This window comes from Barbus barbus (genome assembly GCF_936440315.1).
Source record: "Barbus barbus genome assembly, chromosome: 45".
Classification (NCBI taxonomy): Eukaryota; Metazoa; Chordata; class Actinopteri; order Cypriniformes; family Cyprinidae; genus Barbus; species Barbus barbus.
Window position 1 is genome coordinate 12,527,645 of NC_136723.1, and position 26,731 is coordinate 12,554,375.

The window sequence follows — 26,731 nt, forward strand, 5'->3', positions numbered from 1 at the left end:
TCACTACGTAAGACCTTTATTTCTTGGCTGGGATCATGTAGAGCCCTTTGATGCTGCATATAAACTGAAATGTGGACTTTCAACATGTTAGCTCACACTGAAGTTCACTATATGGAGAAAAATCCTGGAATGTTTACCTCAAAACCTCAAATTCTTGTCAACTGAATAAAGACAGACATGGACATCTTGGATAACATGGGAGTAAACATTATCAGGAAATATTAATTCTGGAAGTGTACTAATTTTTTAAATTGAAAATATTTAATTCAACATTTTGATGAAACTGTTCTATATCAGTAGCCTACATTATTTTAAATTTCATATGTAATTGTGCTGTATTTATTCAAAACTGGAATGTAAAATTTTACTTTTATATGACATTCATACAGACTTTGCATTTTGTCTTCCAAATAAAACAGTTAATTTACCATCTTGAGTATGCAACTTTTGTTGGTCTAACCTCTGATTCCGTCCATATTTAAAGAATAAAATTCATTTAGATGTTACCACGTTTAGTACATTTTGGTTACCTGACAAAACGCCTTTTTTACACACACACAAACACACACACACACACACACACACACACACACACACACACACACACACACACACACACACAGTGTACACACACACACCCACCTTTGTGCTTCAGGTTAGAGGAGCGCAGGGGTTGTTATGACAACTCCCGCGCAAATAAAAGATGCTGTGCTGTGGTTTGTCTCAGCTCTGAGCGTGAGCCAATCATCTGGCTAGATTCCGCTCTGATCGCGCGCTGGATTTACAATTCCGAGCAGCTGCTTTAAAAAAAAATAACTTGGAGCGAATGTAACGGTCGCCATGGGGCAACAAGGCGCCAAGACTCTCCTGTTCCTTAGCAGTTTTAAGGTGAGGGGGAAGCAAGCTGAACATTCGCCCTAGACAAACAACTGAACTACAAGACAGACAAGAGTTTGAGGTGCTAAAAGATGTTGACACGGACTCTATCTCGCATCTCTGGAGAGAGGGATGAGAGGAAAGCGGATCAACCAGAGGCGACAGAGATTTATGGCTCAACTGTTCACAACTTCTGCTGAAAGCCATCTGGAATGACTCGCTTTTTACAAGTATGGAAAATAGAAACAGAAAGAAATTATACAATATGTTCAAGTACAAACGCTTTTTGTTTAATATGCGCGGTACAGTACATTCTGTAGTTTTTTTCTCCTTGCTTCCTCAGGTCGCGTGAATAACTTTTAACAAACCAAACCTCGGAGAACAAGTTGGTCCGGGATGCCAGACAATATCGCTTTTCTGACGAACAGCACAGATTTGGGGCACGTCGGTCGCGCGTTGGGTTCGAGCGCGCGCCCCGCCTGGGCTATAGCGGTGCTGGCCAGCGTGCTGATCTTCACCACTGTGGTGGATGTTTTGGGTAACCTGTTAGTCATAATTTCGGTGTTCAGGAATCGGAAACTGAGAAATGCTGGTGAGCTTTCATTTATCTTTCTAGGCTACGCGCACTACATTGGCGCGCTGTTCATTGAAGTAGCGCTTCACGTGCCATTAGGCTCAAGTGTTGAATGGGGATACAGATAATGAATAATGTAATGAATTAGGAAATTAGTCGACTTGTTTCCCCTTTACTTGACAAGAATCTCATTTTACATGCTGCTTTAAGTGTAAATTATACATGGTGAAAAAACTTCATATTTGCCTGTGTGGTTTAAGGGTTGTAGTTAAATGTAAACTGTTCATACTGTTCATACAAACATCATAGTGGGGAAGTCGTGGCCTAATGGTTAGAGAGTCGGACTCGTAATCCAAAGATTGCGGGTTTCGAGTCTCGGGCCGGCAGGGATTGTAGGTGGGGGGAGTGAATGTCCAGCGCTCTCTTCACCCACAATACCACGACTGAGGTGCCCTTGAGCAAGGCACCGGACCCCCAACTGCTCCCCGGGCGTCGCAGCATAAATGGCTGCCCACTACTCCGGGTGTGTGTTCATGGTGTGTGTGTTCACTGCTGTGTGTGTGCACGTTGGGTGGGTTAAATACAGAGCACGAATTCTGAGTATGGGTCACCATACTTGGCCGTATTTCACTTCACTTCACTTCATGTTGTGTCAGTGAAGGATTACTTTATATCAATAACAAGAAAATGTCTTGAAATTGGCAAACATCTTATATAACCATTCCATCCAAATAGCAAACGTCAGCTTTTTAAAAAAAAAAATTAAGTAGACAAATTAACGAACAGCTAAAAGTTTGTTTGCATTAAAATGCAACATTTTAGTACTGAATATGCTCATGCATACCAATATTGAGGCTTCCAGCCACCATCAATATTTTTGTCACTCACAAGTTCGTTTTTGTGGAGAAACTCCTTGTTTCAGCATTTTTTTTAAGTCTGAGCTTTTGGTAGTGTTAAGTTCACTTCACCTTGACCATGTCATGAAAAATTTACTGCAGCTTATCGCTCTCAGCAGTATGGGCTTCAAAGACTTTCGACTGTAGTTTGGCATAATTGGACGTGTACATCAGTGAAAATCTGGCACCCTCCAGAGCCGTATTAGACCCTTTATTTAATTGTAAATGGATGTGTTTGATGTTTTTAAATTGATGTTAAATCTAATTACCCACTTGAATGACCCCTAACAACACATTGTGTTTTCACACATAATCCTGTCTAAAAAGTGTTTTTGGGAACAACTGTTGAACTATGATGTCACGCTGCTGTTGGACTTGCGATGTGTGACACTGAGGGGTTCAGAGGACGACAGATTTCTTCTCTTTCAGTGCCTGTGACAATGTGTGTACGTATGCTTGTGTGTGTGTTTGTGGGGTTGTTCCACACACCACTGATGCAATTGAGTGGGACTGCATTCAGAACCCCTTGACAGTTTGTGCATCTGCAGGGACATAAGCATGGAGAGCGCTCACACAAGAGCGCACTTCAAAGCTCATGCTTTTTCGCATTGAGCAAGAGCCAGACCTGTCTGCTTCAAAGGCACACTCACAGTCTTATATCACCCTCTGTCTCATAGACACTCCTGACTCTCTCTGCCTTCCCCCTCCAAAGCAACTCGAGCTCATGGAGGTGGCATCAATGGCTCATTAGACTGAGTATGAATGCTGTCAGATTTTGTGCATGGTTCCCACACCCACTGATGGCCGTGGCGAGTGGCGACTGCCTCTGTCTTCTCACCTCTCACCTGAGTGTATTTTCTGTGAAGGAGGAGAATTTATTCCTTCGTCTTTCAGCCCTTTGTCATTACCAGGGCCAATCAGACATCTCACGCAAGCAATAACACTGTCACTAATGCCGAAAGAAGCATTAAAGCAGCATGGAGCGCCACATGGATCTTTAGTGGTGTGCGCTGTGTCAACTAACAAGGGCAGAGAGCTGAGAAACGACAGAAACTGAAAGCCTCGTTCTCCAAACAAGTGTATTCGGAAGTAAAATCGTATGTTCCCAGAATACTGTTTGCAGATTCACCGCGTAATCACCCCGTGTGAAGCGCAGACATAAAAGATTTATGACTGGTAAAAATCTCAGTCTTTTACGATAACGAAGCACATTCTGATGAGAGGGTGGGTATGAAAGAGACTGTATAAAAAAACTCTTCCCTCCATGTCTTTTGCTTCTCCGTGTATGTTATGCAGAACAGATGCTATGCTTTATTAGTCAGACTTCCATGTCGAGATCACATTTGAGGAATAGTTCGTCTAGAAATTTAAATTTGCTGAAAATGTACTCACCTTCAGGCCATTCAAGATGTAGATTCATCCAATTAAAATTTGGAGAAATTTATCATTACATCACTTTGGATCCTCTGCAATAAATGGGTGCCGTCGGAATGAGAGTCAAAACAGCTGTTAAAAGCATCACAACAGTCCACATCGAATCGACATAAAGGGAAAACCTCAGGTTTGTACTAAACACATTCATTATTAAGATGTTTTAACTTCAAAACCATTGCTTCTGGCTAAAATATGAGTCCTCTATCCATAATATTGCTTGCTCCAGTCAAAAAGTCTCATCTGAGTCAGGAGAGAAATATGCATGAGCACCGTTCACAACTGAAAACATCCAAAATAAAACAGTTCTAAACAAATATGTCGGTGGATTTTGAGAGGACAACACGGAATGGACTTTTATTGTGGATTATGGAAAAATACACTTTTCGTGTGACAAGTTGATCATTGGCTGGAGTCGTATGCATACTTGTGGAATATTGTGATGTTTTATCACCTATTTGGCCTCTTATTCTGATGGCACCCATTCACTACAGAGGATCCATTGGTGAGCAAGTGATGTAATGTGAAATTTCTCCAAATCTGTTCCCTGTTTCCTCATTTATATCTATGCCCTGAGTATGAATATATTTTCAGCTAAATTTTGGGTGAATGATTTCTTTCACCAGTACTCAAACAGCTGTCAGTTGAAGGCACATGGCAGCCAGGGCTTCTGGAGCATCACTGTCCGTTGACCCCTCTCCCTTGCACTGTCCCCTGTGTTGTTATCTAATAGTGTTTCTTGAAAGGGGGATGAGTGCCAAGTGAAGTCCTCCTGCTGTCAGATTACTGGCTGGTCTTGCTGTGCCACATGAATATGGACGTTACAGTGGTCAGCGCGACCGTCAGCACGTGATTGTGTGCACTGATGTATGCGTGTAGTGAAAATGGCTTTGTAAACCACAGGAGACCATAAAAATGAGTGAAGACAGACAGAGTGTTCCTGTTCTGTGTTTAGGGAAGTGTAGCCTTGTAATTTTGCTTTAGGTCAGATAAAATAAAACATTAGTGGGCTTGAAGCCAAGACTTTGGAGGAGATTAGTGATTGGTAAATGACTGTGACCGGCATGGCATTAGCTGTGAGAGATTTGAGGTTCGAATTCATATTCATGGAAAACTGTCAGCATTAACTCACCCTGACATTGTCTTAAAGTACTATAACTTACATTAATATGTGGAGAGCAGAAGATTTCTTAAACATTAAAAGCAACAATATTCCTGGTCACTTTAAATATTCATTGTGTAGAAAAGAACAGCATGAATATTATTCAAAATCCTGTTTTTGCTTTCAACAAAAAATAGATTTGATTCAACATAAGGAGGATGTTTTTCATTTATGAGTAAACTATTGCTTTAAGAAATCTTTGGAGAAATATTCTGTTTGATTCTTGTTCTGTTTGTGTTCTAGGGGAATTTTGTGCACTCTTGCTTTTCTCTCAGCCTCAGGGCTATCCATGATTAAACTTAAATCGGGTCAGTGTCCATCCGCAGAGTTGTCAAAGTCTTTCAGCATCTGTGGTGCTTCCAATATAAGGTGTATCTGGTTTTGCTCTCTCTCTTTGAGCGTGCGATTTTGAATTTCTCCTTGATTTTTCTCGTCTTGGCTTTTGAACCTTGTGAAAGTGAACTATCCTCACCACCTGCCGGGGTGTTCATGTCCTGCTCAAGAGTGGAAACACCTCTGCCTGTCTCGCAAACAGACACACGCAGAGAGACCAAGAAAATTAACACCAATAGCAAAACGGATGGGTGTTTGTTTGTCTGACATTTAGAGGAAGCAGGAAATAAAGGAAGAACAGGGGCATTCAAAGAAAGACCGCCACCAGCAACATTAGCAGTTGGCTACAAGAGACAAGCATGAAGATAATGTAACTCCATAGCATGTGTCTGACCCAGTTCAGCACCATGGACAGCAATGGATCAGTCATTCAAATCCAAACCCTTTCTATATCTGTCTTGAATGCTTTGTAAATCATTTAGAAAAAACTTATGTAACTGTCATGTAGGACCCTTGAGCAAATCAGTTAGGAAGTGGGTTTGGGCTGGAGCGCTGTGGATTTGATGCACATTGCAGACTAAAGTCTGTGTGAACAGTGTTCAGAGAGAGAGAGAAAATATCCCACCTGCTGTTATTTAGTGCCTAGAGTCCATCCTCACATGGCAGTAAAACTGTTTCCGGAAGCATTACAGTTTAACATGGCTAAGGTCTACTCTGAGACAAGCAACACAAAGATTTTTTAGGCACTTTAAAGAAAGTCAATACAAAGGATTTTAAACACAAGGCCTTTAAGATCATAATGTAGCAGATGATTTGCTGTGCTTTTGGAGATTTTTCTCGAGAGCAAATCAACCTTGTTCTTGTTCTACTGTTTTCAAAATAGTAGGGTAGTTTCTGTTATGCAGTACATTTTGAGCTTTATAACTTGGAAAAAATGAATATACTTGAGTTGTAGTTTGAATTACATTTATAAAATAGTGTACCAGACTTATAAATAATATAAATGTAAATAATATGTTAATATAATAATTTATGTAAAATAATATTTTTTTTTTTTTTTTTTTCTCAAGGTCAGACATTTAATCATAACTTATTTACATAAAAATGAGCAGAATGTCCAACAGGAAATAAACATAAGGTTGAGGATGTTGAGTACATTTTGATATTTATTGACAATGCATCTTTTAACAGGGGTGCAAACTTGTCACCTTTTGGCGAAGTGTGCTGTTTTCACTTTGATATAAGTTATTCACGTGAATCGTGTAGATCTGTAAAAAAATAAAATGTGTGTGTGTGTTTGTGTGTGTGTGTGTGTGTGTGTGTGTGTGTGTGGGGGGGGGGGGGGGGGTCATAGTCGTCGTCGTATCTGCGAGTCATCTGTGTCATGTCACCTGTAGCGGTTTTTTTCTCTGTTGGCATAGGAATGGACCCGCCCTACTCTGCCTCTGATTGGCTTACCTTAATGTTCTTTCCCTCATCCAACCAATCTCACTCCTGAAGCCTAACTTTTAGACGCTGCAGGCAACTGTCCATATTTCGGATGGAATGCATTTGTGTCTGCTGTACATTATGGTGCTCCAGTTTAAATGGTGATTAGCGTGTGAGGCTGCTGTTTTTTTTGTTTGTTTTGTTTTGCGTGAGGCTGCTGTTGTGATAGCTATGAAGATTGTAAGTTACGTTATCTCTACATTAGTTCGCTACCCTTTGCAAAAATGCTCCTCAGTCTCGACTTTAACATTTGTCTCACATATCAGTAAGCTATTACTCTGACATGAAGTCGATTTGAGAACTGTTCGACCTACAAGTAAAACATACAGTTTAATGTATAGTAATATTAGTATCACTCAGCTCAAGTCAGACAGCGCTAAGCCATAGCTAGGTGTCAGCCTGTAACAGCCTGTTTCAACACGGAGAAACACCTAGCGTTTAGCCCGTCAGCTGCTTAAAAAATTAAGAGTGCTGAAATGAAGATTTACAGTGGTTAATTTCCCCTGACTAAGTTCGTGTAACATCTTAACAACAATCCTTGTTGATTGTAGACCGTAGTTGTTGCTCAAACGTCTTTTAATCATATAAAGGTGTTTATCCTTGAATGGTGCACTGCAAAAAATGCTTTCCTACTTTGAGTTTTTGTCTTGTTTGGGGGATTTTACACACATTTTTCACTCCTGACGAGTTTGCAACCCTGTTTAAAATTTTTGATTATCATACAAAAATTCAGGACAGCATGGATCGTTCAAGTCCACAAAATATTACAGAATCCATTGAAATTTCCATTGATTTATGATGTCACTTTTCTCAAATAACATTGTCAATGTTTTGCTTACAACATTTTAATTAGAGAAATGAAAATAAAGAAGACATATTTGGAATATTTATTAATTTATTTATTTTTTTATGTCAGAAGTCAAATAGGACCTAGAGACATAGCCACAGTAGTGAAATGATTTATAGTCACACACATTTTCAGTTAATATTATAATATGCAATTTTTGATAAATAATCTTTTATCTTAAAAATTTGTGAAATTTTGTTCATTATATATTTTGTCAAATGTTACTGTTTAAAAGTTTGTGTTCAGTAAGATTTTTTTTATTGGATTTTAATATTTTTATTCTGTAAGGACATTCGTTTGATTATACAGCACATGTCTTAAATGCCTTTTTCAATGATTTAAAAGATTTCTACTTAAAATAAATGCTGTTCTTTTGGTATACAGAGAAAAAATCATGGCTTCTATAAAATATTAACCAGCATACCTGGTTTTAGCATTCATTATGATAATAATAAGAAATGTTTTTTGAGCATCAAATCAGCATATTAGAATGATTTCTGAAGGATCACATGACACTGAAGCCTGGAGTAATGACTGCTTAAAATTCAGCTTTGCCATCACAGGAATACATTACATTTTAAAAACAGAAAACAGTTCTTTAAAATTGTAATTATATTTCATGTTATTGCATGTATTTGTGATCAAATAAATGAAGCCTCAGTTAGCGTAAGAGACATCTTTCTAAAGCATTAACAAACGTACTGACCTTTTGAACGTCGCTGTATAAGATGGGGCATGAAAATGTACTTCATCACATGATTGACAGAGTAAATGTTAAGTGATTTTTTTTTTGTATTACACCCCCTGTGAAAAGGGCTTATATCTTCCTTATTGAATTTGACTTGTTTTGCCAAAAGGTTCTGAATATCTCATAATTCTCTTCAATCCATTCAGCCCGGTTGAGCTACAGTGACACTAGGAGAGCCTGTCACGAGTGAATTCACCAATGCAACAGAGCTTTGCTGGTGTCCTTTGTTCCTTCTTTCACCTTTCTTTTTTTTCCCAGTCTTTTCCTCACTGATGTACCAGCAAATGTCATTGCCCAGAGTGGCATTTGAAATTTAACAGGTAGAAAAAGAAAATCTCTACCGAAGCGTTTGTATTCAGTTCTTGTTTTGCTCTACCGCAGGTTCAAATAGGAGACAGAGTTTCGGCTTTGCCTCAGGTTTACTTGATGATAGGTTCACAGCAGTAACTGTTTGTCTCCGCCTGTTTGTTCTCAGGACAGCAGCCTCTTTTAAACTTTTCGAAAGATGCTTGAATTTGAATGCATGAAACAAAAATATGTCCACCCTTTCTGTTTCCATCCAATTTAACAGATGCGTCCCTGATTCTCAGTGGACCATGATGATGTTATCTCAGGATGTATCATTCGGGAGACACTTTAAACCAAAGGTCTTGCAGTTGGATAGTTGCAGTAACAATAACACTTGTCCTGGAACCACTCACAATCTTTTTCTGTTTTTTTTTCCCCCTCCCTCTTTCAACCATTATTATTATTATTATTATTATTATTATTATTGTGGAAATGTTGTAAAAATGCACCCATAATAAAGCATGTTAAATTACACTGAACAAAATTAAATCTGAAGGGTTTCGGAGCTTGGCAAACTTTACTTTGCATTCTAGGCAAACGTTCTCTTTTACATGCTGCATGCTGACTGTATCTTGGCACGAGATAAAACAGCAAAACCCTGGACAGGCAGGCTGAGGCTTCCTGATTTCACAAACCAGAGACCCATCAAAAAATGTGCTGCATGTCAAGATTTTTGAGATCCAATTATATATGCGTACATTGAGGCATTATAACTTTAGTTTAATGAAATCTATCGTTCTACACCCTACAACCAGTGATAATAATGCAAAGCTCTGGACTGAGATCATTGGGAATTGTGGGCTGAGGCACACAATCTGAATTTCATGAACCCCAATTTTGATCTGATCATAGATTGCATGCCTCAAGCATTTTAAACCCTTTAAAGCTTTACTTCAACATCAGCATGAAATAAAAATCCACACTGTTCAGAAAAAAGAGAAAAAATTAAGCAAACTCAATGTAACATATATCATCCTACCAAAGCTTTCAACACAGCCTAAGTTTAAATTTTGTGCCGTTTACACTGCTGTTACATAACACAATCTGAGACATTTTATTTACATTACTCCATGACTCATCTGATTCACTTTGAAGGAGTCAAAGGTCAGCCTGTTGACATTTTGACAGAGGCCTTCAACGAGGATACTGTTTTTTATGTGGCTGTTGTGATGTAATAGTGTTTGGCTGGAAGGAACGCTGAGGTTCAGAGTGGGTTGACTGATCACAGGGTGGATTGTAGAGAAGCCGGTGTGGATTCATACAGGTGGGATATAGTCTTTTTCGATTTGTGTTGGCAGAATGACGTGAAATTCAAGCAGCAGTTATCCTTTAAGAGGAAAACATCAAATTCCAGAGCAGAAAGGGCAAGCTTTTGTATGCGACGGGAGCTTTTTGTACTTATAGTTCACCTAAAAATGAAAATTCTGTCATTAATTACTCACTCTCATGTCATTTCAAACCCGTAAGACCTTTGTTCATTTTCAGAACACAAATGAAGACCTTTCTGACCCTGCATAGACAGTAACACAAATACCACATTCAAGGCCAGAAAGGTAGTAAGGACATTGTTAAAATAGTCCATGTGACACCAGTGGTTCAATCGTAATTTTATGAAGCTACAAGAATACTTTTTGTGCGCAAAGTAAACTAAAATAACGACTTTATTCAACTATTTCTTCTCTTTCGTGGCAGTCGACGCACGTTCACTAAAGTACCCCAATAATAATAATAATAATTCAACTACAGTTCTTTCATGCCAGTTCATGTCAATGTATTTTATTAATTGGTCATGAAATAAACAGTTTAAGGCAGGGTGTTCCCAAACACGTTCCTGGAGCCTCCTCAACACTGCACATTTTGCATGTCTCTTTTATCTGACACACCCATTTCAGGTCTTGGAGTTGCTGCTAATGAGCTGATGAGTTTAATCAGGTGTGATTGATAAAGGAGACATGCAAAATGTGCAGGGGAGGCTCCAGGACTGAGTTTGGGAACCCCTGTTGTAGGGGTATTACAGGACATTACATTCTTTGGAAGTGAGGGCAGCTGTTTGAAGCTGCAGTGGCAGTGGCCATGGCTCAAGGGCACAATAGTAGTGCTTGTCATTTGGTGCTACTGAGAGTGCATGCTTCCGGGTACCAATTAAGATTAGCCCTTGGTGCCGCTCTATTTGGGTCTCAGAGCCGTTTTTCATCATGTCTAATTCTTATATCCCCGAGGATTGGACCCCTGCCACAATTTGCAATCCGTAAAAATACAACAAAAACATGTCACCATCCTCATCTGCATATCCCAAAAGTTGCAATAGCCTTATAATGTGATTTCCATATTTTACCTAGTATGAAATGACCAAAGGAACAGAAAAGTGGTTCCTCTGTAATTTGCCTTGACCCGAGTCCTTCGCCCTGCTGCATGTTGTAATATATAAATGAAAATTTAATTGTTGGAGTGAGTAAAATACGCAACAGGGTTAATATCGATAAGTGCTTTAACCTTTCAGGATCAAGGCTTATACTTTGAACATTTAAACTACTCTTTTAATGCTAAGCTCTTCACTGATAAAAACCTTTGAAATGAAAAAAGGTTGTGATCAAAGACACGTCGTTTTTTTCTCTCTTGAATCGGGAAGTAATCTTTGAGTAAAAAAGAAGATCATTCTTGTTGCATACTGCACTGAACCAATATTTCATTTTTCAAGAGCTCACCCACTAACATCTAAATGGAAACAATGTTATATAAAAAAAATATAATAATATATTATTTTAATTTTATTTTAATTCTTTAAAATTGTTTTTATCTATTTTATTTGTAATGTATTACACATTCTTATGACAAATGAAAACTGTTGGTAATCCAGGTTTGAATCTGTTCTGCATCATGCCTCATCCTGTCTTTATTTCTTTAATTTCATCAATAATGATAAACGTATAATAGTATGTGTATATATATATATATATATATATATATATATATATATATATTGAAGAACCAAATATATCAATAATATAATCGCTGTCAATTATATTGTGTCAACACCAAGGCTCAAAATTAATTTTCTGTAACATTTGATCTTCATCTGAATTCTTTTTTTTTTTTTGTCTTGATCCTTAATCATATGCAGTCGAGGGGTCTCCATGTGCTATCAGCTTTTATCAATTATGAGTAACAGCGCAGATGCTGTGCAAATGAGCACATAAATTAGGCTGCATGTGAAGTTCCTCAAGGTCATCCTCCTCCATTAGTAATTACACTTTTTGAACTAAAGTGGAATTGAGCTCGAAGTGAACGATAAGCCATGCTCAGCAAGAACAAGGGCATCAGAGGTTCAATTTCCTCTAATTACGCATGGATCACCTTTCACTCTCTGAAAGACCAAGAAGTTTTATTTTGGGCAAAATCATTCAAAGTTAGGTTTTTCTTTTTGGGTTTAATGAGAGGAACATGAAACAATTCAGAGCACAAGTCAACCTCTTTCTCCTTCCAAATAGCTTTCTTGCATTACATCTGGAATAATACACTACCATTGTAAAGTTTGGGGTCAGTAAGATGCTGAAATGCTGAAAATTCTACTTTGTCATCACTGGAATAAATTAAAGTTTAAAATATATTAAAATAGAAAGCAGTTATTTTAAATTGTAATAAATTGTAAAAATATTATCATTTTTATTGCATTTTTCATCAAATAAATGCGACCTGGGTGAGCATAATGCCGAATTCACACGGGGTGTCGGCATCAACGCTTGACGGAGGGAGTGTCTGAAGCTTGGTACTAACGTGCCGTCATAGTGACAACAGCCATTCACATACTTTTCTGGTGATGCATGAACGGGATTGGCTAGCATCTGCGCTAGGGTATATTCATAAGGCGATCGGATTGGCTGACGCCTGCGTTGGCACTTGAAAAGTTGAAACGTTTTCAACTTCTGCCTAGAGCAACGCCAGTGAAGCGACGCGACGGACCCACAATTCAGTTTGGCAACGCTTGACGTCACTCCATTCAAAGTAAACGAGAGGCGTTGACGCCGACTTTTGAACTAAAAACTTTTGAATGTTAGTGTATATTTAGTGTGCTTGACTTCAGCACCATGGACAGAGCAAGGACACTGTTAAAGTATAAAGTCTTACGATATATCAGTATGGATTTCTGCTGATGATTTGGATTCATTTTCTGTAGATATTCTCTACATATTCTCTAGTTATACTGACCTTGTAAAGAAAATGTCAAATAGCCATTTATATGAAAGGACCCTCTAGTGCAGGGGTTCCCAAACTTTTCCATTCCACGACCCACCTAGACAAGTATAATCTATTTCGAGACCCACCAAAATATTTGAAATAAAAAATAAAAAAAACAATTGAAATTACTGTAAGCTTATTCTTAATTAAAAGTTTAATATGGTGGAAATTAAGAAAAATAAACATTTTATTTCATAGTACAAATGCAAAATTTCCCAACTAATATTTTAGTTTTAATTTCTTCATTTACAGACGTTAATGAGTCGAGTGAGCGAGTGTTGTTAAGCTCATCGCGGGGTTCAGCGCCTGGTCCATATGCAAAAAAATTGTACGGGCCCCCAAAATGATATGGGCTCCAACTCGCATAACTTGTTGATTTTGTTGACGTAAATACCGTTACGTGACTATTCACAAGCTGTTTTAATTACGGTATAAATGCTTGGAAATTACATTAGCCTCAGTTCAAGCGGCATGTGAATCAATGATATTTTCCTCTTTAATACTTGCATCACAAAATAAACATGAATAAATATTTGAATGCATATTTTTTTTTAAAAATCTGAACAATTAATACAAACGAATGTCTCATGAAATCGATCAATTACAGTTTCAAAAATATCTATAAGCCTACGTGTTATTGCTGTTTTCGTGTTAAGAATGACAGGTTGGATGCCACAGACTTTTCTTTTTTTTTTTTTGCAGAGTGTAATTTTCACATTAATTTCACGCAATATAATATGATTTTATTATCGTAATTTTGATTTTATTAAATTATTATTAATCTTATTTAGTGATTTTTCAGTGTGACACTAAAATGCCGCTGTAGGGTATTTGCACTGCATGCAAACACAATCTTGGCACAGCGGCCCAAAAACAAAACAACACAAAAAAATAAATAAAAATAAAATAGTATTAAGTTTGACGATCCTGACTCCCCATATCTCCTCATTGGACGCGCCTTTAGAGAGAAATGCATCTTTACGGATTACATAGGCTAATGAAAGAGTTTTTAATTTTTGATTTGAATTAATTTGTTGTAAAGTAGTATTTTATAGCATTCTATAAATATATTTATCATGTCAGTGAGGCAAGTATTTGCTAAGTTTCGGTTCAGTTTTTGTGAAGTGTTCCTGCTCAAGATCAAGACACCATTTGTTTTCTTTATTTTAAAAGCAAAACATTTTGTTGATATTGTGAGTGCACACAAATAAAACTATTTGCAGCTTTGAATGATGTGTACTCTTACCTTTATGAGGAAAAACTAACGCCGTATTTTAATTTTCCTCTATTATTAAAAAATGCAAGTGACCTCGCTAGCGCCTCCATGTCCTTGAAATGTCCACGGTTTTATATTTATCACACATTTATCTTAAATTTTGTAAATTTACATTGAGAAATGCATGAAGTTTTTTATGTCTCAAACGTGTTTATTTGAGTAGGCTAAACTGATCAAACATATGCTCAACTCACTGTCTGGCGCTGGCCGCTTGGTATTTAAAAAATAAATACAACTTGAATTGAACAAACATAAAATGTTCCAATCATGTTTCTAAATTAACTTAAAGAAACAAAACAAAATATAACCATTATAACAATAACGTGGACCAAGCCTTTATTAATGAACCGTCGCTCTGAGACCCTCTCTGTTAGGCACTAAGCAATATCGCAATTAGTAATGAATGTTGGTATATCGTGCAGCACTAGACTGAACTGTGTGTGTCATTGAAAAGCAAATTTAGCTGCAGCCAAGTGACTTTGTGCGACCCACCTTGTCCCACTCTGCGACCCACAAGTGAGTCGCGACCCACAGTTTGAAAACCCCTGCTCTAGTGCACCATACTGACTCTCATTTACTTTTATTCTGTTGATCTGTGTGGTCATTCATTCCCAAGAGATCCTGTACCTCGCTGGATGCACAATGAAGGATTTCTGAAGAAATCTTTAGAAAATGTAGGGTCAAGATGTATTATAGTGCTTGGCATGGCTTCAGAAAATTACAAAGGTTGTCCAGATCCACAAGGAAAAGCAAAAAAGGCCACCTGTCTTGTGGGCATGTTGAAACAGAAGTGTCTATGTGTCTTACAGCTGTAGCTCTTGTTTTTTGCGCTTAAAGTCTTTGACAGGTGAGCATGGCACGCACGTATCATTTTATACTGTACTCTGCGGGTTTCATAACCCAGCCTGACCCTGTTCAAGTGCTTTTATAATGAGCCTTAGACATGGAATAAGAACCCTTGCCTTCTGTTCTCCCTCCAGAACTTTTCCCCAGCTTCCTCTGTGAGGTTTTCCATTACACTGTAACTATTTTAAATAGGAAATAACTAAACATCTTCTTGTCCTTACTTGCCTTTCTTATCTCACTCTTCCTCTTAATATCTAAATATGTGACATTCATATGCTTGTAAAGGAATACTTCACCTAAAAATGAAAGTTTTCTAAAAGATTTTTCTCATCAGAGCAGATCTGGAGAAATTTAGCATTGCATCACTTGCTCACCAATGGATTATTTGCAGCGAATAGGTGCCGTCGTCAGAATGAGAGTTCAAACAGAGTTCAAAACATCACAATAATCCACAAGTAATTCACGTGACTCTAGTCCATCAATTATCGTCTTGTGAAACGATAAACTGCATTTTTTGTAATAAACAAATTAGGGCTGTAGCAATCTAATATTTTAGTAATCGAGTGTTCTACCGAAAATTCCATTGATTAATCGAGTAATCGTATAAGAATAACTTTTCTTTATTAAAGAGCCATACTAAATATACAAGAGAAAATAAGACAGGTCTCTTAAAATGAACAAGTAATTTATTTCCTTTTTAGAAAAATGTAATTTTTTATTGCTGAAATTGCATATATTAATAACTGTGAAAACTAACCCCATTTAGTGCATTTAATTGCCATATTACATTCAAAAGGCACATACAAATATCTAAAAATATAAAAATCTATTTTAAATTACTTTAAAGGCGACATATCATGAAAATCTGACTTTTCCAGGTTTTAAGTGCTATAATCAGGTCCCCAGTGCATCCACCAACCAAGGAAACGTGAAAAAGGTTAACCCAGTAAATTTGTTTTAGTAAGCCTTTTTCTGCAAGCTTCTGAAAAAACGAGCGCGTCTGATTTTGCTCCCTTGGTGACGTGGCAAAGGGATCTCATTATAATACTACCGCCCCTTAATCTGTAAGTTTCTACCCGCTGCGCCGTCATTTTGATTTTGCAAGCGACAACAGTGCACAGTTCTACTGACATGGTGAAAGTTTGAGCAAAACATGCAAACTGTTCTGTCTTTGGCTGCACAGACGAGCACAGAACACTATTTAGTCCCAGCCTCAGAGAGCAGTGGATTTATAGATTTATTTACTGTTTGCTGCTGCCACACAGATCTAAAATAATCATGCAATTTATTTCCCAGCTGTTTACCTTCACAGACATAACTGACTGTTTTTGTAACTCGTGTGTTTTTAACATAAACTTGTGTGTGAATGAGAACTTAGTTTACTCACATGCTGTGACAGCTGCTTTCTGTCCATGTGCTCCGGATTTGTGCACTCAGAAAACCGTATATCAGAAGTTTAAACTAATATGGTTTAAAATGAATGATTTCAGCGCAATAAACATGATAATCTGAACCAAAACAGATGTTTTTAGCAGGTGCGAGCTGAAATGGTGCAGCTCTATTCTGGAAAGGTGGCGGGAGCAGCAGCTCATTTGGATTTAAAGAAAAAGGCACGAAAATCAGAGTGTTTCTGCTTCCACTCAAAATAGGCATTTTCAAAATTATATAATAAATGATCTGTGGGGTATTTTGAGCTGAAACTTCACAGACACATTCTGGGGACACCAGAGACTTATATTACATATTGTAAAAAGGGGCATAATATGTCTCCTTTAAAAAAGGTAAACATAGTAGGCCTACAACCTAAAACTAAGACATAAATAAAAATAATAGTAATAAATAAAAATAAAACCTAAACATTGTGCAACTTAACTTTCAAGATTCAGCCTAACTACAGCTCGGGCATGACATAAGCCTTTACTGTCTTCTTAGAAGGCTTTGTGGCTTTTGTAAGAGGCAAAAAATAGTGGACAGGAAACTAACGTGGAACATAAACAAGAGTCCATACATATAACATTTATTAACACATTTTTCAGCAACATCAATTTAAAGTTATTTGGATAATAAACCTTCTTAAATGTCTCTCTGCATACCGGTGTGTGTGTAATCCTTTAAAGGAGCATGTTTGCAAACACAGTGCTCCGTATGTACTTACAGTAAATGGTAGGGATGCACCGAAATGAAAATTCTGGGCCGGAACCGAGAATTCTTGATGTGCTTGGTCGAAAACCGAAACTGAAAATTCTTTGTAATAATTATTTATTTTATTAAATAATATAAAGTAATTTTGTAAGACTTTTTAATTTAACTTAATTTTAATGACACAGAATTTTAAAAAACACAAGCCAATAAAATAACCACACTTTTATTGAAAGAAAATGGAACAGAAAATATATTAATATTAAATATCAATGTATTATTTATTTTTATTCAGTTCTATGCAGCAGAATCAGACATAACTGTTGTTGTTGTTGTTTTTGACTAATCATCCAAATAATGTATAGTCCTGCAAACAGGGTTTTTTACTTTCTCAAAATGCAGCGGAGGTGGTAGGATCCTGATCATGTGCACACAATGTACCCTCGCTTCAACTGGCTGAAACAAACACTTTTATATGCAACATATTTTAGGTGTTATAATAATCAGTGTTGGTAACAAGTAACACGAGTTACGTAATAATATTACTTTTTTCAAGTAGCTAGTAAAGTAACGCATTACCTTTTAATTTACAAGAAAATATCTGAGTTACTTTTTCAAAAAAGTAACGCCAATGACTTTTTTCCCATTTATTGACTGACAGTGGGCTGTGTGAACATGCTGTTACTGTAGTTCTAGACTAAATGTGAATGAGCATTAATTCATCCCACTCACAAAAAAACAGATTTAGTATTGTATAAAAACAGACTGTATAAAAACAGTCACACAGACTGACGCAAACCTGCAATAATTAAATGTTAACACAAATGTATCTAAACCCATTTTATTAACCAATGTCTTTGCTGCTGACCTCTGATGATCCAGTTCAACCATACTAATAAGCAAAAATAACTTTAGATAAACTAACAATTGTGCTTCATTGTTTTTTATTGCTGAAGAGTGTTGAACTTTCTTCTCCTACGTTCTACTTTACAGACGTGAATTTACTTTTCCTTCAGCCTGAGGTTTATTCATTACACTTTTTGGTGTGAAAGGGCTTTTACATTTGCAATAATTAAAACTTCTTGTATTAATATTTAAAAAGTGTAAATGTAACGCATTACTTTCCATAAAAAGTAGCTAAGTAACGTAATTAGTTACTTTTTTAGGGAGTAACGCAATATTGTAATGCATTACTTTTAAAAGTAACTTTCCCCAACACTGATAATAATTATAGCTATGATTAAAGAAAATGACAATTATAAAGTTATGTTTAGTTTCTATCACCTAATGTTTTATAGTTATTTATTCTTAAAATAGCCTTATGAAATGTTTTCTTTTTCCTCAGAAATTCTGTGTTGTGTAAAAACGCGTGTCTCTGCCATTCATTCATACAGAGATATGATCGCGTAATATGAGTTAATGCTCATTAGATCGCGTAAATCAGTGGGAAATTAATAGAAAGGATGATTCTGTTTTAATAAATATCAAGTAAACATGTATACAAATATAAAAACCCTGGCAAAGCTATATTATCAGCGCATGTGAGCAGAGCATAGCGGGGAGCAGATCAGTGAAGGAGATTTAACCAGCGTTGCCCATCCAGTACAGCTGTACTAAAGCATGCCACAGCACAGTAGCGCTACTGCAAACAGGAACAAGTATACTACTGTCAGGGAACTGTCGTGTGTGTGTCATGTGTTCCTGCCCCTTGTGTCCATATTTGGTTTGTTTCCTGTCATATCATTAGTTTAATTCTTGTCCAGCCTTGTTTGTCTCATTAGCTATGATTTACCTGTGTATATTAGTCCTGTCTGTTGAGTTACAATTTGTCTGGTCTACTCGTTAACCCCGGTGTGTGATGTCCTTGTCTGCCTTGCCTTGTCCTGCCCTGTCCTGATCTTCAGTAAAGACTATTATTTGAGTTTATATCCTCGTCTGCGTGTTCCTGGTTCCTCCCTCGTGTGTGCACCGTGACAGAAGACCAGACCCAAACAGTAAGCGGCGCCCCTTCACCTCATTTTGTTTTCCGTTTTTTAAAAGTCTTTTGTTTGTTCCTGTTTGTCTGTCCCTCGCGGCATGGAAGTCGCCGCTCGTCATCCTGCCTTAGCCCGCGTCAAGTGGGCGTGGGAGTTTGGTGGGATCACCGCGAGTGCCGCGAGTCCGCTGGCCGCGAGCCCTGAAGTCAAGCCCGCGGGATCGCCGCTGAGTCAAGCCCGCCGATCGCGGGAGATGTCCGCCGCTGCCCGCGGCTATCCCAACCTCGCCGCTCACACCGAGCCCGCCGTTCGCGGGAGTTCACGCCGCCGTCCGCGGCACACCGAGCCCGCCGTTCGCGGGAGTTCACGCCGCCGTCCGCGGCACACCGAGCCCGCCGTTCGCGGGAGTTCACGCCGCCACCTGCGGTTCACCCAAGTCCGCCGTCCGTGGGGAAAGCCAACCCACCGTCGGCGGCTTCACCGTGCCCGCCGTTCGCGGGAGATCAACGCTGCCGTCCGCGGGGAAAGCCAACCCGCCGTCGGCGGCTCCCCCTGTTCACGCCGCCGTCCGCGGCTCCCCTGTGCACGCCGCCGGTCCGCCTCTGACTCAATGCCCGCCGGTCCGCCTCTGACTCAATGCCCGCCGGTCCGCCGCTGACTCAAGCCCACCGGATTGCCGCTGACTCAAGCCCACCGGATTGCCGCTGACTCAAGCCTGCCGGTCGCCGATACCCTCTCCGTGGATCAAGTCCACATGTCACGGCCAGGAGAGCCGTGTTTGTGTTCGTTGTGCCCACAGGAACATTTGAAACACCTTGTCATGCCATGTCTTGTCTTGTCCATGGAGACTCGTCTGGGGCAGGCGGCTCCTTGAATTGTGGCCATGGAGGCCAGTCGCAGCCGCTTGCCCCCCCTGTCGCAGAAGTGGAGGAGGTTGCTGAGGGACCCTGTGAGGGCCCCTGACTCCTCGTCAAGCCCAGAGGAAGACTCAGCTTCCTAGCCAGCCCAGGAGGGCTTCTGGTTCCTGTGGGATGTCCTGTCGTGTTTGTCTGACCCTGGAGGGTTTCATGTCGTGTCTTGTACTGTTTTGTTTGTCTAGCCCCGGAGGGCTCCTGATACCCCCTGGATTCCCCATGGAAATTTTGGGGGGGGGTAGTAGAGCTCTGGGTGGAGTGGGTGGGCCGAAGAAGGATGCCATGGCCACAGTTACCACCTGCCATGGCCTCCTGAGCTCCCTGCTCCGCCATGGGTCCTGTCTGTCTGTTCCGCTCTGGAGGTCCCCGTCCTGTGGTCCGTGTCTGTCCTGAGAGGCCTCCAGAGCGCCCACCCCCCCTCCCTGATGGAACTGTTAAGGCTCGGGACGAGCCTTTCGGGAGGGGGGAGTTATGTCAGGGAACTGTCGTGTGTGTGTCATGTGTTCCTGCCCCTTGTGTCCATATTTGGTTTGTTTCCTGTCATATCATTAGTTTAATTCTTGTCCAGCCTTGTTTGTCTCATTAGCTATGATTTACCTGTGTATATTAGTCCTGTCTGTTGAGTTACAATTTGTCTGGTCTACTCGTTAACCCCGGTGTGTGATGTCCTTGTCTGCCTTGCCTTGTCCTGCCCTGTCCTGATCTTCAGTAAAGACTATTATTTGAGTTTATATCCTCGTCTGCGTGTTCCTGGTTCCTCCCTCGTGTGTGCACCGTGACAACTACATAGACATTTCTTGTCGGCGTGTTATTTGAGCGAATTTAGCTTTTCCGGGGAGTATGAGCAGTAAATGAGAAGAATGCATATTCATAGAGCGGAATATTGAACAGAGCATTACACCCAAAAAACCTTATGCAACATTGATAGGAACACTGAGATAAAAAACTAAAAAATTCAACCATCACCTCATTTCAAAATTGTTAATTTTTGCAAAATATAACATCAAATTTTTATATTAATGCTACGAGTATTACAACATAATTATTGTACATTTTTTGTAACATTTGAATTTTTAATTTAGTGCAATATTTTGTCATCGCAACATTTTATTGTCATTATACGGAAGCGTATTGCATTCACTTGAGAAAAAAAAATCTACTCTGTTTTTCTGAATTAACGAGTTAATTATCTCAGAATTCCGAGATAATTTTTCATAAAAAAAAGTTTTTGCTCTGTTTTTCTGAATTAACGAGTTAATTATCTCAGAATTACGAGATAATTTTTAATTAAAAAAAGTTTTTGCTCTGTTTTTCAACTGTTGCTTTCAAACAGAGCAAAAACTTTTCTCGTAATTCTGAGATAATTAACTCGTTAATTCAGAAAAACAGAGTAGATTTTTTTTTCCTCAAGTGAATGCAATACGCTTCCGTATCATTTTCACTAGCAACTGCAATTTTTATTTATATTGTATACCTAAGTTCACTGTTATCCGACCGGTCACTATTGTGACCGTCAACACGCTTACTCATTCTATGTCCACACTCAACAAAACTAAATATATGCAAATGCCTATATTAATACTAGACACCCAAAAGATCATGTATACCTAAAATCTTTGTCATATGTTTATGTTAACATACTTTACTAGCCTTTTGTTTTGGAGCTTTGATGCAGCCATCATTATCTCAAGGTGCAAACAGGAAATAAACTGCTTTGGTCATGTGACAATTTGCACTAATCAAATTTAATTGAGACCCTTTATTTTTTCCATATTTGCAGGAAGTGCACTAAAACAGCAGTCAGTAAGGTTTTTATAGCTTTATAAATGAAAACCTTTTTTACGGTCACTATTGATAGTTTTCAGTCATGTGACCGTCTCGAAGACTTGGAGGGCAAAACATCCACAGAGCTGCTGCACAAGCGTGTCAATTTTTAATCTGTTTCCCAGCCGCAAATATTTAGATCACCTCTCAAAAGTATAAACAAAGGTATTTCTGAACAAAATGAAAGTTTTGGTTATTTGCAATCCATATTAAGCGGAAATATTTCAGTCATAAACAGTGCGTCAAAACGTTGTAAAAACACTTAAAAGTGCCTTAATATATTTAAAACAGTAATATTAAAAGATCAAATTCAGTAATCACCACATTAATGATGCACAGTTTACACAGGCAAGCAGATGAGGCCAGGAATATGAACGCAATCCTTTTAACGGTTCAGTGTTTTCCTTCTAATGGTTTTCTATGGGAAGCCATTTAATGTGAAACTTTGCACATTGCGTTTATATTCTGGCTTCATCTTCTTGCCTGTACAAAATATATATCATCAATAAGGTGTCCACTGAATCTCGCCTTTTAATACCTGCGTTTTACATTATTACTTGATGCAATCTGTGTAAAAATAGCTGGCGGTCAGTGCAGCTAAGCTTCGTTTTGCCCGCCAGGTGGGCATTCCTATGACGGTGTGACGTCATGTGAAAACTATCAATTGTGACCGGTGGGATTAAATGGGTTAAAGTTAAAATGCTTTATGATGATAGATTTGTTTCTTACAAACATGTTAATTTATGGACTGGAGTCGTGTTGTGGATTATTGTGATGTTTTTTATCAGCAGTTTGGACTCTCATTCTGACGGCACCCATTTACTGCATATGATCCATTGGTGAGCAAAGTGATCTAATGCAAAATGTTGTCAAATCTGTTCTGAAACGAGATTTGAAGAAACAAGATAATCTGCATCTTGGATGGCCTGAGGGTGAATACATTTTTGAGCGAACATTTTGGGTGAACTGTTCTTTAAATACGAGTATCAGAGTTCTGATAGTCCTGGAAAACCTGGAATTATCAGGAAATTTTAGACAATCTCTATCATGTAGGTTTCCAAAAATTATATTTTTTTTTTGTGAAGCGCAGATCTGAAAGCCTCCATCAGCTACAATCATGGACATTTTTGTGTCAAAAGGTGTGGGAACCCTGGTGCATGATCTTAAATGTGGTAAGGTGTATGAGCACAGCTGAATGGCATTTTAGCTTTCTTTCTATTCTTACTTCACCTAGACATTATTCACGTCATGTGCACGTACTCACATCAGACTAGATTGCTGTGTTTCCCTCTGTCACTGACACAAACACACACACACAGTACACTATTAATCAAACACAGGCTCATTACTCATTAGGTTCTCATTATCAGTTTTCATAGTTGTCATATTTTGATATTTAAGACAGAGCGAGTTGGAGCTTGCAAAAAATGCTGTGTACACAATATATTATCTTTCATTATATGTAGTTCTGTATTGTAGATCTGCAATTATTGTTCTGGCAGCATTTACGTATTTAGCTTTGTCTAAAACCACATCAATATTCTGCATAATTATCTCTTTATAATGCTTAAATATGCAGAGATGAGTTATATAAAGGTAAATAAATAAATATGAATTCAAACAGGAGTTTTTATTATGACCAAAGGCATTACAAAAAAATAACCTTTTGTTAGAGGATTATAGTGAAGTTCACACATTAAGTGGCTTAAGTGATTTTAAAAATATGCATGTTACACACAGGTTGGTTTCTTCACATATGTGAACACAAAAATACCATTTATACCTGCTGACATCGTGCGTTATTTCACGAAACATTCATCTACAGAGCAGCGCTATGACCTTGAATGTGCTTCGTCTCTGGTTGAATTATAGTGGGGATAAAAGTCTAAAGAAAAGAGAAGAAAGCTCAGAGAAGAAAGGTTGTGCTCAGGTAGGTCAGGGTAATTGTGTTTATCATTTCATAGACTCTAGCTTTATCCTCTGAATAAAGCTAAGAAAAGGGAATAGCTGAAAAGAGTAAAGTGAGTGCTGTTTCAACATGACAGACTGAAACAGATTTTAGGTTTTTGGATCATTTTTAAAAGCCACCGTGATGAACAGCAGAGAATATTGGGTTATGATCGCTCTAATGTCATGCTGAGAAGTGCCGGGAATAATGTTTGGCATTTGCTGAAAAGGATGGGGAAAAAACAGCTTCCCCCCTTCTAATTTTTTTATTTGCTGTTGGAGATATCTGGCAAAATCCAAGTGAAATGTTATGCTTCTCTTTCAACAGGAAAATCTGATTAATGGGGGTCCTTACATTTATGGCCCTCACGTTTCATCCAGAGTCTTAGGGCTGGGAGGGGGAAAGACACAGACTGAATGTTTAAATGGTCTGGTTGTCTAAAAAGCTGTAGGCGATGAGGGGAAAATGTATGCCTCATTGAAGCTGTTCACCACTCATGCCTTTGATACAATAATTTCTTATTCTTTTAAAGGTGAGTCTCTTGAAACTTGGCAAGAATATGTCAAGATCACATTTCACTCCAAAAAGAAAAATAAGAATATTTTGCATAAAGAAAATTAATCTTAGTTTTAGCACCATAAAGATTAGTTTTTATTAAGCAAAGTTATTATAATTAAGCACATATTTCCCAAAACTATCATTACCATATTACAAAGCAAATATTTATGGCTTAGCATATTTAATATATTTTACACTAATTATAGATCATGTAAGTTTTATGCTGCTTTTAAATAAAAATTGTATTAGTATTAGTATTAATATTTGTGTGTGTGTGTGTGTGTGTATATATAAAATTCAAGAAATCTTATTGATCCTGAAAATAGACTTGTTATTTTATGCTAAATACATTTTTCACTTTTAGTTTTGGGGTAAAATGTGAGCTGGACATGTTTTTGTGAGATTCAACCTTCCACTTTCATTATTCTGATGGGAAATCAACTGGAAAAACACAAAAATTACACTTTAAATATATGTGTAGCAAATGGATCTGTATGCAGATATTTGCTACCAGTAACATGGAATGAAGGGCTATCTGGACTAATTAGATGACTCAGTCAGCGGTCTCTACAGCGGCTGTAAACAGTGACTGTTTAACATGAGAAAGTGAGCAAATGGATTGGTCGACATAACAGAACTTTTAACACAGCAGACCATGCATAAGATTAATCTGAGAGGGCAGAGGCTAGAAGAGAGCGCATTGTTTTACAGAGCGATGTGTTTTCTGTTGTCACAGTGTAATCAAAGGCTTCACACTCCCTGGGAATCCTGCTTTTTGAAGTTGATGTGATTCATTCTTTGTCTTTTCTTTTCACACTGTACCTTTGTCAGTCTTGATTCTTGTTTCCTCTCTTATTTGCTCACTGGTTCTCAGCTTGTCGTTAACACGAGTTTAGCATTTTTATTCACATAATACAACCGAGGTCTTGAACCCTAATCAAACACACCTGAACCAGCTAATCACACTCTTCAGGATCACTTGAAAAATCACAGGCCAGGTGAGCTGAAATAGGTTGGAAATAAACTTTACAGAACAGAGGAGCAGGTGTAGGTAATACATTTTTCGATTTCGATTTTGCCACAATAGACATAACAAACTGTGCTATCATATTGACATCAATCTGTGCTCGTAGAAATGAGATTATTAACAAGCCCTCTTTCTCTCACTCTGTTTTGCACAGGCAACGTGTTTGTTGTCAGTTTGGCCTTCGCTGACCTGGTGGTGGCTTTCTATCCCTACCCGCTGGTCTTGTACGCGATCTTCCATGACGGCTGGTCTCTGGGGGAAACCCAGTGTAAAGTCAGCGGATTCCTAATGGGCCTGAGTGTGATCGGCTCGGTTTTCAACATCACTGGCATCGCCATCAACCGTTACTGCTACATCTGTCACAGTTTTGCCTACGGACGTCTCTACAGCTTCCGTAACACACTGCTGTTAGTGGCCCTGATCTGGGCGCTCACTGTGCTCGCCATTCTTCCCAACTTCTTTGTGGGTTCACTGAGTTACGACCCGCGCGTTTACTCCTGCACCTTCACACAGACTGCCAGCAGCTCCTACACTGTGGTGGTGGTGGTGGTTCACTTCCTGGTGCCCATCGCGGTGGTGACCTTCTGCTACCTGAGGATTTGGGTTCTGGTGATACAGGTGAGAAGGAAGGTAAAGAGCGAGGAACGCTCAAGGGTGAGGCCCAGCGACCTGCGCAACTTCGTCACCATGTTTGTGGTGTTCGTTTTATTTGCAATCTGCTGGGCTCCACTCAATCTAATCGGTCTCGTGGTGGCCATCAACCCAGAGGCCATGGCTCCACGTATTCCAGAGTGGCTCTTTGTGGTCAGCTACTTTATGGCCTATTTCAACAGTTGCCTCAACGCCATCATTTACGGACTCCTCAATCGGAACTTCCGAAAGGAGTATGTGCGGATCATGACGTCAGTGTGGATTCCTAGGAGGTTTGTGACTGAGACCTCCAGGGCTGCCACAGATGGGATGAGGAGCAAACCCTCACCAGCCATCAATAACAATGAGTGACTTTTGTTTCCAATCACTGTTCAGGAGGAAAAGTCATGGGTGCATGAAGCAAATTCATATGCTTTGAAATGTGAACTCTTTTTTTTAATGCTACAAAACCATTGTGTACAACTCAGGGTGCTTATTTTATTTTCAACCTAGGCTCATTGGAAATTTGTGAGTGCCTAAATTTCTGCAAAACCTGAAACGTGTTGCTTTGGGTACATTTCACTGAATTTTTCAGGTGACACATCTACAAACAGCGCTATAAGCCATTTAATATTTTTTTCTCCATTGGAGATG

At 38.7% G+C, this 26,731-nt stretch overlaps 1 protein-coding gene across 1 annotated transcript; it reads left to right on the forward strand.

Moving 5' to 3' along the window:
* Positions 1-1,272: 1,272 nt before the first annotated feature.
* Positions 1,273-26,449, forward strand: LOC306864334 (melatonin receptor type 1B-B; the record flags this gene model as incomplete). Its single annotated transcript, XM_079408297.1, has 2 exons — positions 1,273-1,468; positions 25,602-26,449. The coding sequence occupies 2 exons, from the start codon at positions 1,273-1,275 to the stop codon at positions 26,447-26,449; spliced, it is 1,044 nt and encodes a 347-aa protein (XP_079264423.1).
* Between the last annotated feature and the right edge of the window lie 282 nt (positions 26,450-26,731).